Raw genomic sequence first — 12,703 nt, forward strand, 5'->3', positions numbered from 1 at the left:
AATCAGAAATCAAAAAGAAGAAACGAGTTTTACTAGATATTGAGGCCTGTTTTACACAATTTCCTTAAGACAGATTCGGCCACTCCTAAGGTACTTGGAGAAACGTTGGTCGAATGACTCCCAAGATACAACAACACGATGATCGAAGCAATAACACCTCTACAATGATCAACGAACAAATGTTGCATGTTTCTATCACCGAAATGTTGGAAAATAAGGAGAGGAAAAGAGTAGAATTTTGGAGAGATAATCTCGGTGTGAGAGAATGAGATGAGTAAAAAATTCTAAAAAAGTCTTGACATTTTATAGGTATTCAATATGGAGGAATTTAGGAAATATCCATGAATAAGGATGCAAAATCTGCATTAAAAGAACAATTAAATCCATTTGATTAAAATCAAAATAGGACATGTGTCCTTTTAAATTAGATTTTGTATATTTGCAGAGAAAAATAAATTTCGTGTTGGGCTAAAATATTCATAAGTCCATTTTGGCCCAATTGGTTCGTAGCCTATGTCATGGGCGCATGGCTCTAACCCCAACAAGTTTGGACCTACACCCCCTACGAGGGGGGCAAAGTTTCAAACTTAGTCATTCAAATGCTTTTGAAGTGGGTTCTCATATATATACAGATATCACACTTGGTATTTAATCAATGTGGGATCTAAGTTTTTCTTTTTCTCAATAAATATTCACAAGTAGCTTACTTTGATCATCAATTTCTCATTCATCACTCAATCATTTTGAACATATGATATACCGTTATAAAGGTCTCATGAAGAAAAATATAAAACCATAATTTTATGATTTAACTTTTAACCTTTACCAATTGAGAATATACCTCAAAGTTCCCTTAAATTATAATTTTTCCAACAAATTAATCTTTAAGTGCTAACTAGCTTAGTTAAATATTAATTGCGAGTGGCAAAAATAATGATGATGACATGAGAAGGGTTAGTGGCATGCATGTTTGGTGATTGTTGGCTGGCCAAATTGAGGGTGGTTGGTTGAATTTTGTTTTGTCACATCACTTTTATCTTTTTTTTATTTTTAAAAAAGAAAATTGGGGATGAATGAAATGAGAGGGATAGACTGTGAGTACAAAAATAGAAACAAGACAAATGAAAGAACATTTCAGCTCATTTCTTCTTCAATTTTTTTTAGTCTCACGAATGGTGAAGGTGAGAGCCACCGGCTGCACGTAGAGGAAACCAAAAATTTACTTGTTTAGAAGCTAACTCCTCAAGCATTGGTAACCTTTCCAAGCTCATCTTGTCCATAGATTTTGTTTTACAAAGAAAACTAGTGTGATTTTGAGTTGAATGTTTAAACCCTGACTTAGTGATGAAGAGTTGTCTTTATTTGCTAAATTTATCTCTTGTGTTGAGTAAATTTGTTGACCTTGTAGTCGCCTATAATTTTATCATCTTGTAACCTTGTGGCCAATAGCGGAGCTAAGGAGGTTGGCAGGGACCCTAGCCCCTCTAAAATGGAAGAAACTCGCGTAAACCACACTAGGTTCAAATCCCATAAATGATTGAAGGGATCACAGACAATCCCACTTAAAATCTAATCTTCTAGATAAAATATCGCACTGATGTAATTTAGTAAAACACCGAAATTTTTGGAGAGCAAGAACATGAGAGAAAAGAGAGAATTGATTTTTTCTTGTTTTTCTGTGTAGAATAGCCTACTATTTATATTATTTTCAGAATAGACAAAATGGTAAAATAGTAGTTTCAGTTTCCAAAAATAGTAGAGGATTTTCCTCAACAGAAAATATTCTGCAACAGTTAGAAAATTTTCCTCAACTGAAAAATATTCTACAACAGAAAATATTTTGAAAAAGTATATTTGATTTTGCATTACCAACAATCCTGATGTAATGTAAACGTGGTCATCACATGCCATCATCTAATTGATCGAATAACCACGTCAACAGAACTTAACAATCAAATTTGATCAACGGGATTTGATTGGTTAATTTTCATCTTTAAGCAGGGGCGAAGCGAGAAAATTTTTTAGGGGGACCGAATGAAATTTTAATTTTTTATAGTCTATATCTTTATAATTTTTAAAGGACTAAATCAAATTTTTATAATTTTAGAGGGGCTAAAGTGTAATTTTATCTTTATTAATTTAAATTTTTAAAAAAATTTAAAGGCCTAAATAGTAAATTTTCATTTTAGAGGTCGAGCCCTGCCAGCCACCCTAACTCTGGCTTTCAAGATCTAGCTTATTTATTATTTCCGCTCATCTATTGACATAAATTGATTGTTACCCTGTCAACATATTGATTGTTGTGGTATCATTCCTTTTGGCGGGCAAGTGACCAAACACCTTTGATAGAGGTTGTTAAGTGTAGAATTGTTGGTGGTTGAGTGCTTAACCATACTTTGGTTGCATATTTTAATGGAATAAGGGTTGAATGCGTATTTGATTCTAGTGCGACTATTGGTTTAATCAACTTAGTAGTTGTCATTTTAGATTTTGGAATCGTTGTGGTTGTGTTGGCATCGAAAAATGACCAAGTGTGTATCTTCTATACCTAAAAACAACGTACATGGCAAAGCCAAAAAGTATATTGTCGACACCACATTATCGTGTGCCAGACTGTGTGAGCCACACAGGCATAAGCTAGGCCATGTGGGCCACACGAGCATGTGCTACAATAGGTTGTAAGGGCCACACAAGCGTGTGGGCTCATTTTCTGTAAAATTTAGTTAGAGATGTGTTTCAAAGTGCATTTCGATGTTAGCAATATTATAGGCTTTGTTAAGTGATATTCATGCTTCTGTTATATAAATCTGTGGTTTTGCCTTTGTATAAGTATTTTCTGAGTATGTTGTTAGCATGATTCTGAAAAGTAAGTATGTCTAATATGTGTGCATCTAAATATCTGGTTATGCTTATGTTGCATCTGCATTGGGGTGAAATAATTATGTGACGGAGAAAGAGTTGGCAGTTTAATGATCTGTCGTATCTGGTGGTTTAACCACATATTTGTTATGGCAGCTTGGCCGCAAATCTGGTGGCTTGACTTGTAGCAACCTGAAAGTCAGGGGTGACAAAAAATGCGATTTCGAGTATGTACAGCTCAATATTTGCCCAGCCCAAATTAACCCACCTAGACTAAACCCAAACCCAAATGGCCCAATTACAACCAATACCAACCCAAACCTAGACCCAAACAAGCCCAAATAAAAGCAAATAACAACCCAAAAAATACAGCCCAAACCCAATGAAAACTAGGGTTTTAGAACCCTGGTGCCCCCATGTGCGCAGACATTCCTTCTGACCCTCTGTCGACGCCGTCTGCAGGCTACCCTATCCGTGTCACGTCTCCTCCACCGCCCTACACCTGCAAACAATAAAGAGAGTCTACAGCAACAAGCAACAGGGGGTTTTTGCTTTTGATTTTCGGTATAAAAACCGATTTTAAAACAGTTTGAGGCGGGTTCTTTTTTCTTTTCTTTTCTTTCAACTTTTGTAACAAAAATAGATTAAAACAAAAAGAAAATAAAAAAGAGATTTCAAGGTGATTGCTGGTTTTTTTCATTTTTGTTTTCCTAGTTGTTTTATTTTTTTTATTTTTGTCATTTTCTGTTTATTTATTCGCATATATATAATACAATAAGGAAAAAGAAAAACTCACCGGCCAGGGCTTTCAACGCCCGTTCTGACGCTTCGTCGGCCGTCGGAAGTGGTGGCGGTGCGGCGAGCGTTACGGCGGCGCGAAGAGAACCCCAAGAGTCGGAAGTTTGAGAGAAAAAGAAGAGGGGTTCTGGTTTTTTTTTAATGGTGGTTAAAATGTTTTTTTCTGAAAAATTTTGATTTAAATATCCTGACCCTCATTTGACCTGACCCGAGTGCGGTCAGGATCCGCGTGTTATGCTTGGAGGGGCTATTTGCGCTTTTAGCCCCTCCGCTTTTTAATGCCTCCGCAATTAGTTTTTTATTTCTTTAAATTTATCCCTTTAGTTTATTTTAGTTTTCAATTTAATCCCCTTTGAAGCTATGCGTTTTAGAGGAGAAGGGAAAATTTTCCTTCCAGCCCCTCTATGTTATTCGCGTGTTCAATGTGGTCCCTTCTCTTTGATTTTATTTGCGATTTAACCCCGAATTTTAATATTTTATTTAATTAGGTCCATTTGTTTATTATTTTGGTTGCTTTTTTATTAAGATTAATCAATACCATTATCAACATTACTAATTATTGTTATTATTATTTATTCCTATCTACCTTTTAAATTTCACTTTTATATATATGTACATGATTATATTTTATTTATTTTATAATTTATATACTTATGTATTTATGCACACATATTCATACATATCTTTTAATATACATATGTACATACTTACACTGTTTTATTTTATAATATACATACTTATACCTTTTATCTTTATGTAATATATATGTATACGCATGCGAATTTTTATTTATATATATATTTATGTTTATGCTTTATAATATATATATACATATACATATCTACTTTTTTTTTATATATACATATTTATACTTTTATATTGTTGTATTTCATATATACATGCGTGTTTTTATTTATATATAAACATACTTATGCATACTTTTTATATTTTAAAAAACCTATTTTTTATGTATATTTTTCTATATTTCAACTTACATATACATATTTTTTTTTATATTGTACAAATGTATTTATGCATATAATATATATATATATATCTTTTATTTCTTATATAGCTCTATTCATTTTCTTTGTTTATCTCTTTATTTACATTTTCATTATTATTTTGAAAGAATGTATTGATTTTATTTGCTTATATGCATTGTATGTCATTGATTTGTTCTTTTCATCTAATTTATTTTCATTGCTGTTAATTTTTACCATTTCGAGTTAGATTAATTCGATGAATCATGATTTTTGAATAAAGCCTCGTGTTTAGATTCGATTTTCACAATAAATCTAAATACGTGAATTTTTTTAAATAATAGAGGAAATATTTTGCGTTTGGGAATTTGAGAAAACGTACCCTAATGTGCCGGGTTTCGATTTTTCTTGTTCGACCAAATAGCTAAATATCCTTCCAAAAATTTCAAAAGAGGAAATATTTTGCGTTTGAGAATTCGAGAAAACGTGCCCTAATGTGCTGGGTTTCGATTTCTCGTTTAACCAAATTGCCGAATATCCTCTTGAATTTTTTAATCCATGCCATTCGTGTTTTTTTTAATGATCATATTTTAAATTTCTTTAAAGTTTTCAGTTTTTTCGACACTAAGACATTAAGTAATTAACTAGGGACCAATTTTGGGCGTATCGAGGGTGCTAATTCTTTCTCGTGTGTAACCGACTTCCGAACCTGTTTTTTTGAATTTCGTGAACCAAAACCGTTGTTTTAATAAAATCAAATCATTTATTAAAAACAATCTTTTTCAAGGTGACTCAATCACACCTTAAAAAGGATTGGTGGCGACGCCCGTTTTTATTTTCAAAATTCAAGTCGATCCCGTTTTCATAAAAAAATGGTGTTAACGAAGTATAGATGAATTGATTTTTTTTATAGGTAACTTTACTAAAAAAAAGTGACTAATTGTCTATTGCTAAATTTTTGGATCTTTTCAATTTGTGAGCAAATGAACTCAATCGGGTTTAAGTTTTGATTTAATTCAGTAACTAGTTATTATCATTATTTTTTTATGTGGAACTAAATAGTAAATTATAAATAAGGGAAAAGGGATATCAATCCTAATTAAATTAAGGGGCCGACCAATTATATGGTGAAGGTTTAGTCCAATTATGTTGAACAAAACACATTAGCTAACAAATATATAAATAAATAAACAAATATTTATATATATAAAATAAAATAAATTGAATAAGTTATATTTAAATTATCGTATATGAAAAACCAATAAATAACATAAAGAAAACCAGAAATCAAAAAGAAGAAACGAGTTTTACTAGATGCTAAGGCCTATTTTACATAGTTTCCTTAAGACAGATTCGACCGCTCCTAAGGTACTCGGAGAAACATTGGTCGAATGACTCCCAAGATATAACAACACGATGATCGAAGCAATAGCACCTCTGCAATAATCAACGAACAAATGTTGTCTTGTTCTATCACCGAAATGCCGGAAAATAAGGAGAGGAAAAGAGTAGAATTTTGGAGAGAAAAATAATCTCAGTGTAAGAGAGTGAGATGAGTAAAATTTTATAAGCATTCAATATGGAGGAATTTAAGAAATATCCATGAATAAAGATGTAAAATCTGCATTAAAGGAACAATTAACTCCATTTGATTAAAATCAAAATGGGATATGTATCCTTTTAAATCAGATTTTGTATATTTGCAGAAAAAAATAAATTTCGTGTTGGGCTAAAATATTCATAAGTCCATTTTGGCCCGACTAGTTTAGAGCATATGTCATGGGCATGCAGCTCCAACCCCGACAAGTTTGGACCTACACCCCCTATGAGCGAGGCAAAGTTTCAAACTTAGTCATTCAATTACTTTTAAAGTGGGTTATCATATATATACACATCTCACACTTGGTATTTAACCAATATGAGATCTAAGTTTTTCTTTTCCTCAACAAATATTTACAAGTAGCTTACTTTGATCATCAATTTCTCATTCATCACTCAACCATTTTGAACATATGATATACCATTATAAAGGTCTCATGAAGTAGAATAGAAAACCATAATTTTATGATTTAACTTTTAACCTTTACCAATTGAGAATATGTCTCAAAGTTCCTTTAAATTATAATTTTTCCAACAAATTAATTGTGAGCGGCAAAAATGATGATAATGGCATGAGAAGGGTTAGTGGCATGCATGTTTGGTGATTGTTGGCTGGCCAAATTGAGGGTGGTTGGTTGAATTTTGTTTTGTCACATCACTTTTATCTTTTTCTATTTTTAAAAAAGAAAATTGGGGATGAATGAAATGAGAGGGATAGACTGTGAGTACAAAAATAGAAACAAGACAAATGAAAGAACATTTCAGCTCATTTCGTCTTCAATTTTTTTTAGTCTCACGAATGGTGAAGGTGAGAGCCACCGGTTGCACGTAGAGGAAACCAAAAATTTACTTGTTTAGAAGCTAACTCCTCAAGCATTGGTAACCTTTCCAAGCTCATCTTGTCGATAGATTTTGTTTTACAAAGAAAACTAGTGTGATTTTGAGTTGAATGTTTAACCGTGACTTGTGATGAAGAGTTGTCTTTATTTGCTAAATTTCTCTCTTGTGTTGAGTAAATTTGTTGACCTTGTAGTCGCCTTCAATTTTATTATCTTGTAACCTTGTGGCCAATAGCGGAGCGAAGGAGATTGGTAGGGACCCTAGCCCCTCAAATGGAAGAAACTTGCGTAAACCACACTAGGTTCAAATCCCATGAATAATTGGAAGGGTCACAGGCGGTCCCACTTAAAATCTAATTTCCTAGATAGAATATAGCACTGATGTAATTTAGTAAAACACCGAAATTTTTAGAGAGCAAGAACATGAGAGAAAAGAGAGAACTAAATTTTTCTTGTTTTTCTATGTAGAATAGTCTGCTATTTATATTATTTTCAAAAGGGACAAAATGGTAAAATAGTAGTATCAGTTTCCAAAAATAGTAGAGGATTTTCCTCAACAGAAAATATTCTGCAACAGTCAGAAAATTTTCCTCAACTGAAAAATATTCTACAACAGAAAATATTTTGAAAAAGTATATTTGATTTTGCATTACCAACAATCCTGATGTAATGTAAACGTGGTCATCACATGCCATCATCTAATTGATCGAATAACCACGTCAACAGAACTTAACAATCAAATTTGATCAACGGGATTTGATTGGTTAATTTTTCATCTTTAAGCTGGGGCGAAGCGAGAAAATTTTTTTAGGGGGACCGAATGAAATTTTAATTTTTTATAGTCTATATCTTTATAATTTTTAAAGGACAATCAAATTTTTATAATTTTAGAGGGGCTAAAGTGTAATTTTATCTTTATTAATTTAAATTTTTAAAAAAATTTAAAGGCCTAAATAGTAAATTTTCATTTTAGGAGGGTCGAGCCCTGCCAGCCAGCCTAGCTTTGCCTTTGTATTTAAGGGTTCAAATTAATACTAAATTTTTTTTGAGGGCTTGATTTTTTGATTTTTCGCTTTTTTTACTAATAAGCCAAAGTCTGTCATGAATTGTTTATTTTATTATTTTTTTAATTCAACTCTCAAATAAATATAATTTAATAATATTTTTTGTGCAAATTCATTAAAAAATATTTATCATTGGTTGTTTGTGGGTCGTGTCAAAGTATGGCATGATTATTTACTAAGAAAAATTAAGAAAATATTTTCCCTTAATATTTATATATATTTAAATAAATTTAAATAAAAAGTAATTTTTAATTTCTTAGTAATAATTTCTTAGTAATCAGGACTATGCATGTATAATATCATACATAATTGTTCAATCTCGACTCAACCTAATATGAGTCTCAAATTTTATCTAAATTTATCTCTATTTATAAATGACTAGTCTAAACCCATTTAGACTAACTCATATTATTTTTATTTTTTAAATATATATTTTAAAATTTATATTTATTAATTATATAAATATATCTTTTACTACTATTTTCCCCCTTTATTAAATTTCTAAACATTAATAACTTAATATATATTTTAATATTTATAATATAGCATGTCAAATTTTTATGTAATAATTACATAATATATAAAATAATTAATTTAGTTGGCATCATTATTGTTATTGCAACAATCAGGAGAACACGGGTTTGAATATGTATTAGCCTCTGATTTAAGGGCTTGGGAGTATTATAGGTAATAGTAGGAATTGTATCCAAAAATAAATAACAACAACAACAATACTATAAACTTTAAAACGGGTCGAGTTAGGTCAGGTTTGAGCTGAAAGCTTAAGCCCTTCCCATATTTTAAAAAAACTTATTGTTTTGCCCAAATCTATTTTTTAGCCTAATAGTTTTTTTTCAAACCCTTTGAAATTTCAAATAGACCTTTGAATTTGGACAAATAATCCGAGCCTTAAACTAGAGGTATACATCGGTCGCACTAGACTGGGTTCGGTTCAGGCTTAAGTATGATATTAACACATTTTATACTTGCCCAAGTTCAGTTGAAATATGGGTCTAAGATTTTATTCAAACTCGTCTATATTTATAAATGTCTAACCTAAGCCCATTTTATATATTTGTAAATCACATCCTAATATTTTTATAGATTTAAGTGGTTTGTATTTCCACGCAATGCACGGATTTATGGAATTAATTATAATGTGAAAGTATTTAGCCTATAATATTATTATAGTTTTAAAAGTTGTGTTTATAATTTTGATATAAAAATAGAATGAAGAATCTGTAATGATTAGGAACAATTTCTTTAAAAGTAGTGATAATTAATGAGATTAAATTGTGAGATATGTGAAATCCAAATAATTGAAAGTGTTAATTAAAAAGGTACGGGTTCGAACATTGAATGTTTGAACTTAAACCCGACCAATATTTTAAACATGTTTTCTTCTTTTTTGTCTAAATTTACTTTTCGAGATTAATATTTTTATCTAAATTCTCTCAAATTTTGAGCGGACATTCGGACTTGGGCTCAGGTCTACCTCCATTTTAGACCAAATTAATTCAAAATCAAATTTTTATAGGCCGAAGCCTGGCCCAAGTCCATTACCAGACATTGGATCCGTCAAACATAATTGAATTAATAATTTAAAATTTTGGTGGCTCTTTCATTGGCAACAAAAATAATATCAGAATTAGATTGAGATAAAAGATCAAACAAAGCTATCCACTCCTTTTTCTCAGATCCGAAACGCCGTCGTCTTAGTCGGAACCACTGCGATCCACAATGTCTTCTACTTTCAGCGGCGATGAAACGGCACCGTTCTTCGGCTTCCTCGGCGCCGCTGCTGCTCTCGTCTTCTCCTGTATTCAATCTTAACCTCCCCACTATAAATTTATCGTTAATTTTTTTAAAGTTCTAATATTAGATCTCTTTTAATTCCTTTTTAAAAAAAATAGATCTGTTGTTAATTTATATTCGTTTGATTTGGTTTTCTGATGGAGAATTGATGGATCACTATATTGTTAGCTTTTTAGCATGGTTTAGCTTACGAATTGAAACAAATTCTTGAAATTTTTTTTATTTTACTGTAAATTATGCCTGGATTTACTGGTATTTGATGTGGATCTTTGGTGTTGGAGATGTATAATTATGAAATGAATTATTATTTTGATTCAGCTGAGTAAAATGTATGCTTTTATAATTAGGTTTAGTTTTTAATTGGAAAAGATTGATGGAATTCACGTAAATTTCAGTCTTTTAGATGTAAATCTAATAAGAATTTTGCATTGAAAATAAATTCAGAATGGTTGAAATCTTTTAATTTTGAAAAAAGCCTTGAGGCCTTAGCACAATTGGCAAAGGCGGAGGTTCTGGGTCTGAGTACCCAAGTTTGAGATCCACTATGTTGGGTCTTCGAGTAACATCATGTGCTCTTGACAGATTTTACTTTATGATTACTTGGACAGTCTGTTTATGGTGTAACAGTTTGATATTTGTAGTTACTCGGACATGTATTTGTATTTTGGTTGTACTTTATTGTACTTGTAGCACTTTGAAAAAGAAAAAATTGAAAGAAAATAAATATGCAATTTATGATTTTAGGTATGGGAGCTGCATATGGGACGGCTAAGAGTGGTGTTGGTGTGGCTTCAATGGGTGTGATGAGGCCTGAATTGGTGATGAAATCTATTGTACCAGTTGTTATGGCTGGTGTTTTGGGTATTTATGGCTTGATTATCGCTGTCATTATTAGTACTGGGATCAATCCTAAGGCCAAATCGTATTACCTTTTCGATGGTTACGCCCATCTTTCTTCTGGTCTTGCTTGTGGCCTTGCTGGGCTTTCTGCTGGAATGGCAATTGGAATTGTCGGCGATGCTGGTGTCAGGTATGGTGCTTTTATCCCCCTTGGTTTTGGATATGTTGTTGATTAGAACATGATATAATTGATTTCAAATCATCAATTTATAGTTTTCGTGGTTGCTTTATGCCCTTGTGGAGTTTACTAGCTTAGTGAGCCCTCTCCTTATTTGATTAAAGTTGGTTTTGAAATCTATGCCGCCATTATATCTAGACATGGCTCCTATTACAATGATACGGTCCTACGTTTTAGGCACTAATGAAATAGAAATTTTCTTCGATGATCAATTGATATGAACATTGAGAACTCCAATTTGGATAAGTTTCTCTTTGAAAAGCAAGTGCTTGGGCCTATAAGTAACTAACATCCTACCTAATGGAGAAACCGTTATAAAGGTGACAAAACCTTTATACTTTTCATTACAAAACCAATAAACCGGAAAAAAGGATGGATTATTTTGTGCTAGTTTTTGGACATATAGAAAAGTGGAATCTGTGCTTATGGGAATTATCGAATTACACTGGAAATGATTGATTAATGATGTATTTAGTAAATAAAGGTGTCAGAAAATTCCATTTACAGTAATGGTAAAAACACCATGGAAGCCATTGTACTATAAGTCAGATTGCACTTTGCCTCCTCTACTAAAAAAATAGGCAAATTAATCCCTCTACATTAGATCAATGAGCAAAATGGTCATTCTCTTAAAAATTTCATCTATTTTTACTGTTCAAAACTGGTCTTGTAAGTTAGAATGAGTTACATGTGGCATGTCATGTGTAACTGTTTGGTTATTTAGACAGCCACGCCAGTTTTTGACAATAGAAATGGTTGAAATTTTAACGAAAAAGACCCATTTGCTCTTTGATTTAACGCTTAAGTAAAGAGTATAGGGATCTTCAAGATACTTTTACCTTACAGTAATCTAATGAAAGCTATAGTTTGTGAGCCAGCCAAGTGTCTTAATCATAAGAAACTTGCCGATAAAGGTAAAGTCATATAACCTACAGATTGCTCCATCTGTGATAGATTTTGTTTATCTTTTGCTATCATGGAAAATTTTTGAATGTTCAAACGATCGTTTATTGCAGAGCTAACGCACAGCAGCCAAAGCTTTTTGTTGGAATGATCCTTATCCTCATCTTTGCTGAAGCTTTGGCTCTTTATGGTCTTATTGTCGGCATTATCTTGTCATCTCGGGCTGGACAATCCCGAGCAGAATAAGATAACTCAAGTGCTGCATAGTATTCTCTTATTGATTTTATCTGTAGCACTAGACCGAAAACCATTTCGATCAATATCAGGTTAGTTATGGTTGGACAGCAAGTGCCGTGTTCGCACACAAATATTGATGAACAATTTTTTTTTGGTGGATGCTCTTTTCCTCTTTGTAGTAGTAGAAATTGAGTTTCTCTTTAAGTCTTAATAAAATGTTTTGGAGCTTTTCCTTGTTTGATTCTTTTTCAACAATGTATCTTTTCATAAGTTGAAACTAACTAATGGGTTAATTTGACGGGTCAAGTTGGTTTTGATCAGGTTAGGTTAATGTGGGTTTTAAAATTTTTGGGTTATTTTGAGTATGCATTGGTTTCGAGTTTGGGTTGTTTCGGATTCAACACATTTTGGGTTTAAGTCATTCAGATTTGTCAATCAAGTTTTATAGTGGTTATTTTGAGTTTAAATCATTTTATGTCAATTATTCAGGTTCGAGTCATTTTGGATTTTGGACATTTTCGGTTTTGA

The 12,703-nt window shown here is 32.0% G+C and overlaps 1 protein-coding gene and 1 long non-coding RNA gene across 2 annotated transcripts; both read left to right on the top strand.

The window, feature by feature from the left end:
• Positions 1-3,542, top strand: LOC121215981 (uncharacterized). Its single transcript, XR_005911947.1, has 2 exons — positions 1-1,252; positions 3,016-3,542. It is a non-coding gene; the product is annotated as an uncharacterized lncRNA (long non-coding RNA).
• A 3,458-nt stretch (positions 3,543-7,000) lies between these two features.
• LOC107941676 (V-type proton ATPase 16 kDa proteolipid subunit-like) lies at positions 7,001-12,414 on the top strand. Its single transcript, XM_041090981.1, has 4 exons — positions 7,001-7,118; positions 9,840-9,961; positions 10,702-10,987; positions 12,052-12,414. Exons 2-4 carry the CDS (start codon positions 9,883-9,885, stop codon positions 12,182-12,184), a joined length of 498 nt encoding a protein of 165 aa, XP_040946915.1. The 5' UTR covers positions 7,001-7,118; positions 9,840-9,882; the 3' UTR covers positions 12,185-12,414.
• The last annotated feature ends 289 nt before the right edge of the window (positions 12,415-12,703 follow it).

Source organism: Gossypium hirsutum, chromosome D04 (assembly GCF_007990345.1).
Source record: "Gossypium hirsutum isolate 1008001.06 chromosome D04, Gossypium_hirsutum_v2.1, whole genome shotgun sequence".
NCBI lineage: Eukaryota > Viridiplantae > Streptophyta > Magnoliopsida > Malvales > Malvaceae > Gossypium > Gossypium hirsutum.

Bases quoted from the DNA above. Each gene is read 5' to 3' on its own strand.
- LOC107941676 (XM_041090981.1), top strand. From the start codon at position 9,883: ATGTCTTCTACTTTCAGCGGCGATGAAACGGCACCGTTCTTCGGCTTC. The intron at 9,962-10,701 runs GTATTCAATCTT...TTATGATTTTAG, and splicing joins TGCTGCTCTCGTCTTCTCCT to GTATGGGAGCTGCATATGGG. The intron at 10,988-12,051 runs GTATGGTGCTTT...CGTTTATTGCAG, and splicing joins GTCGGCGATGCTGGTGTCAG to AGCTAACGCACAGCAGCCAA.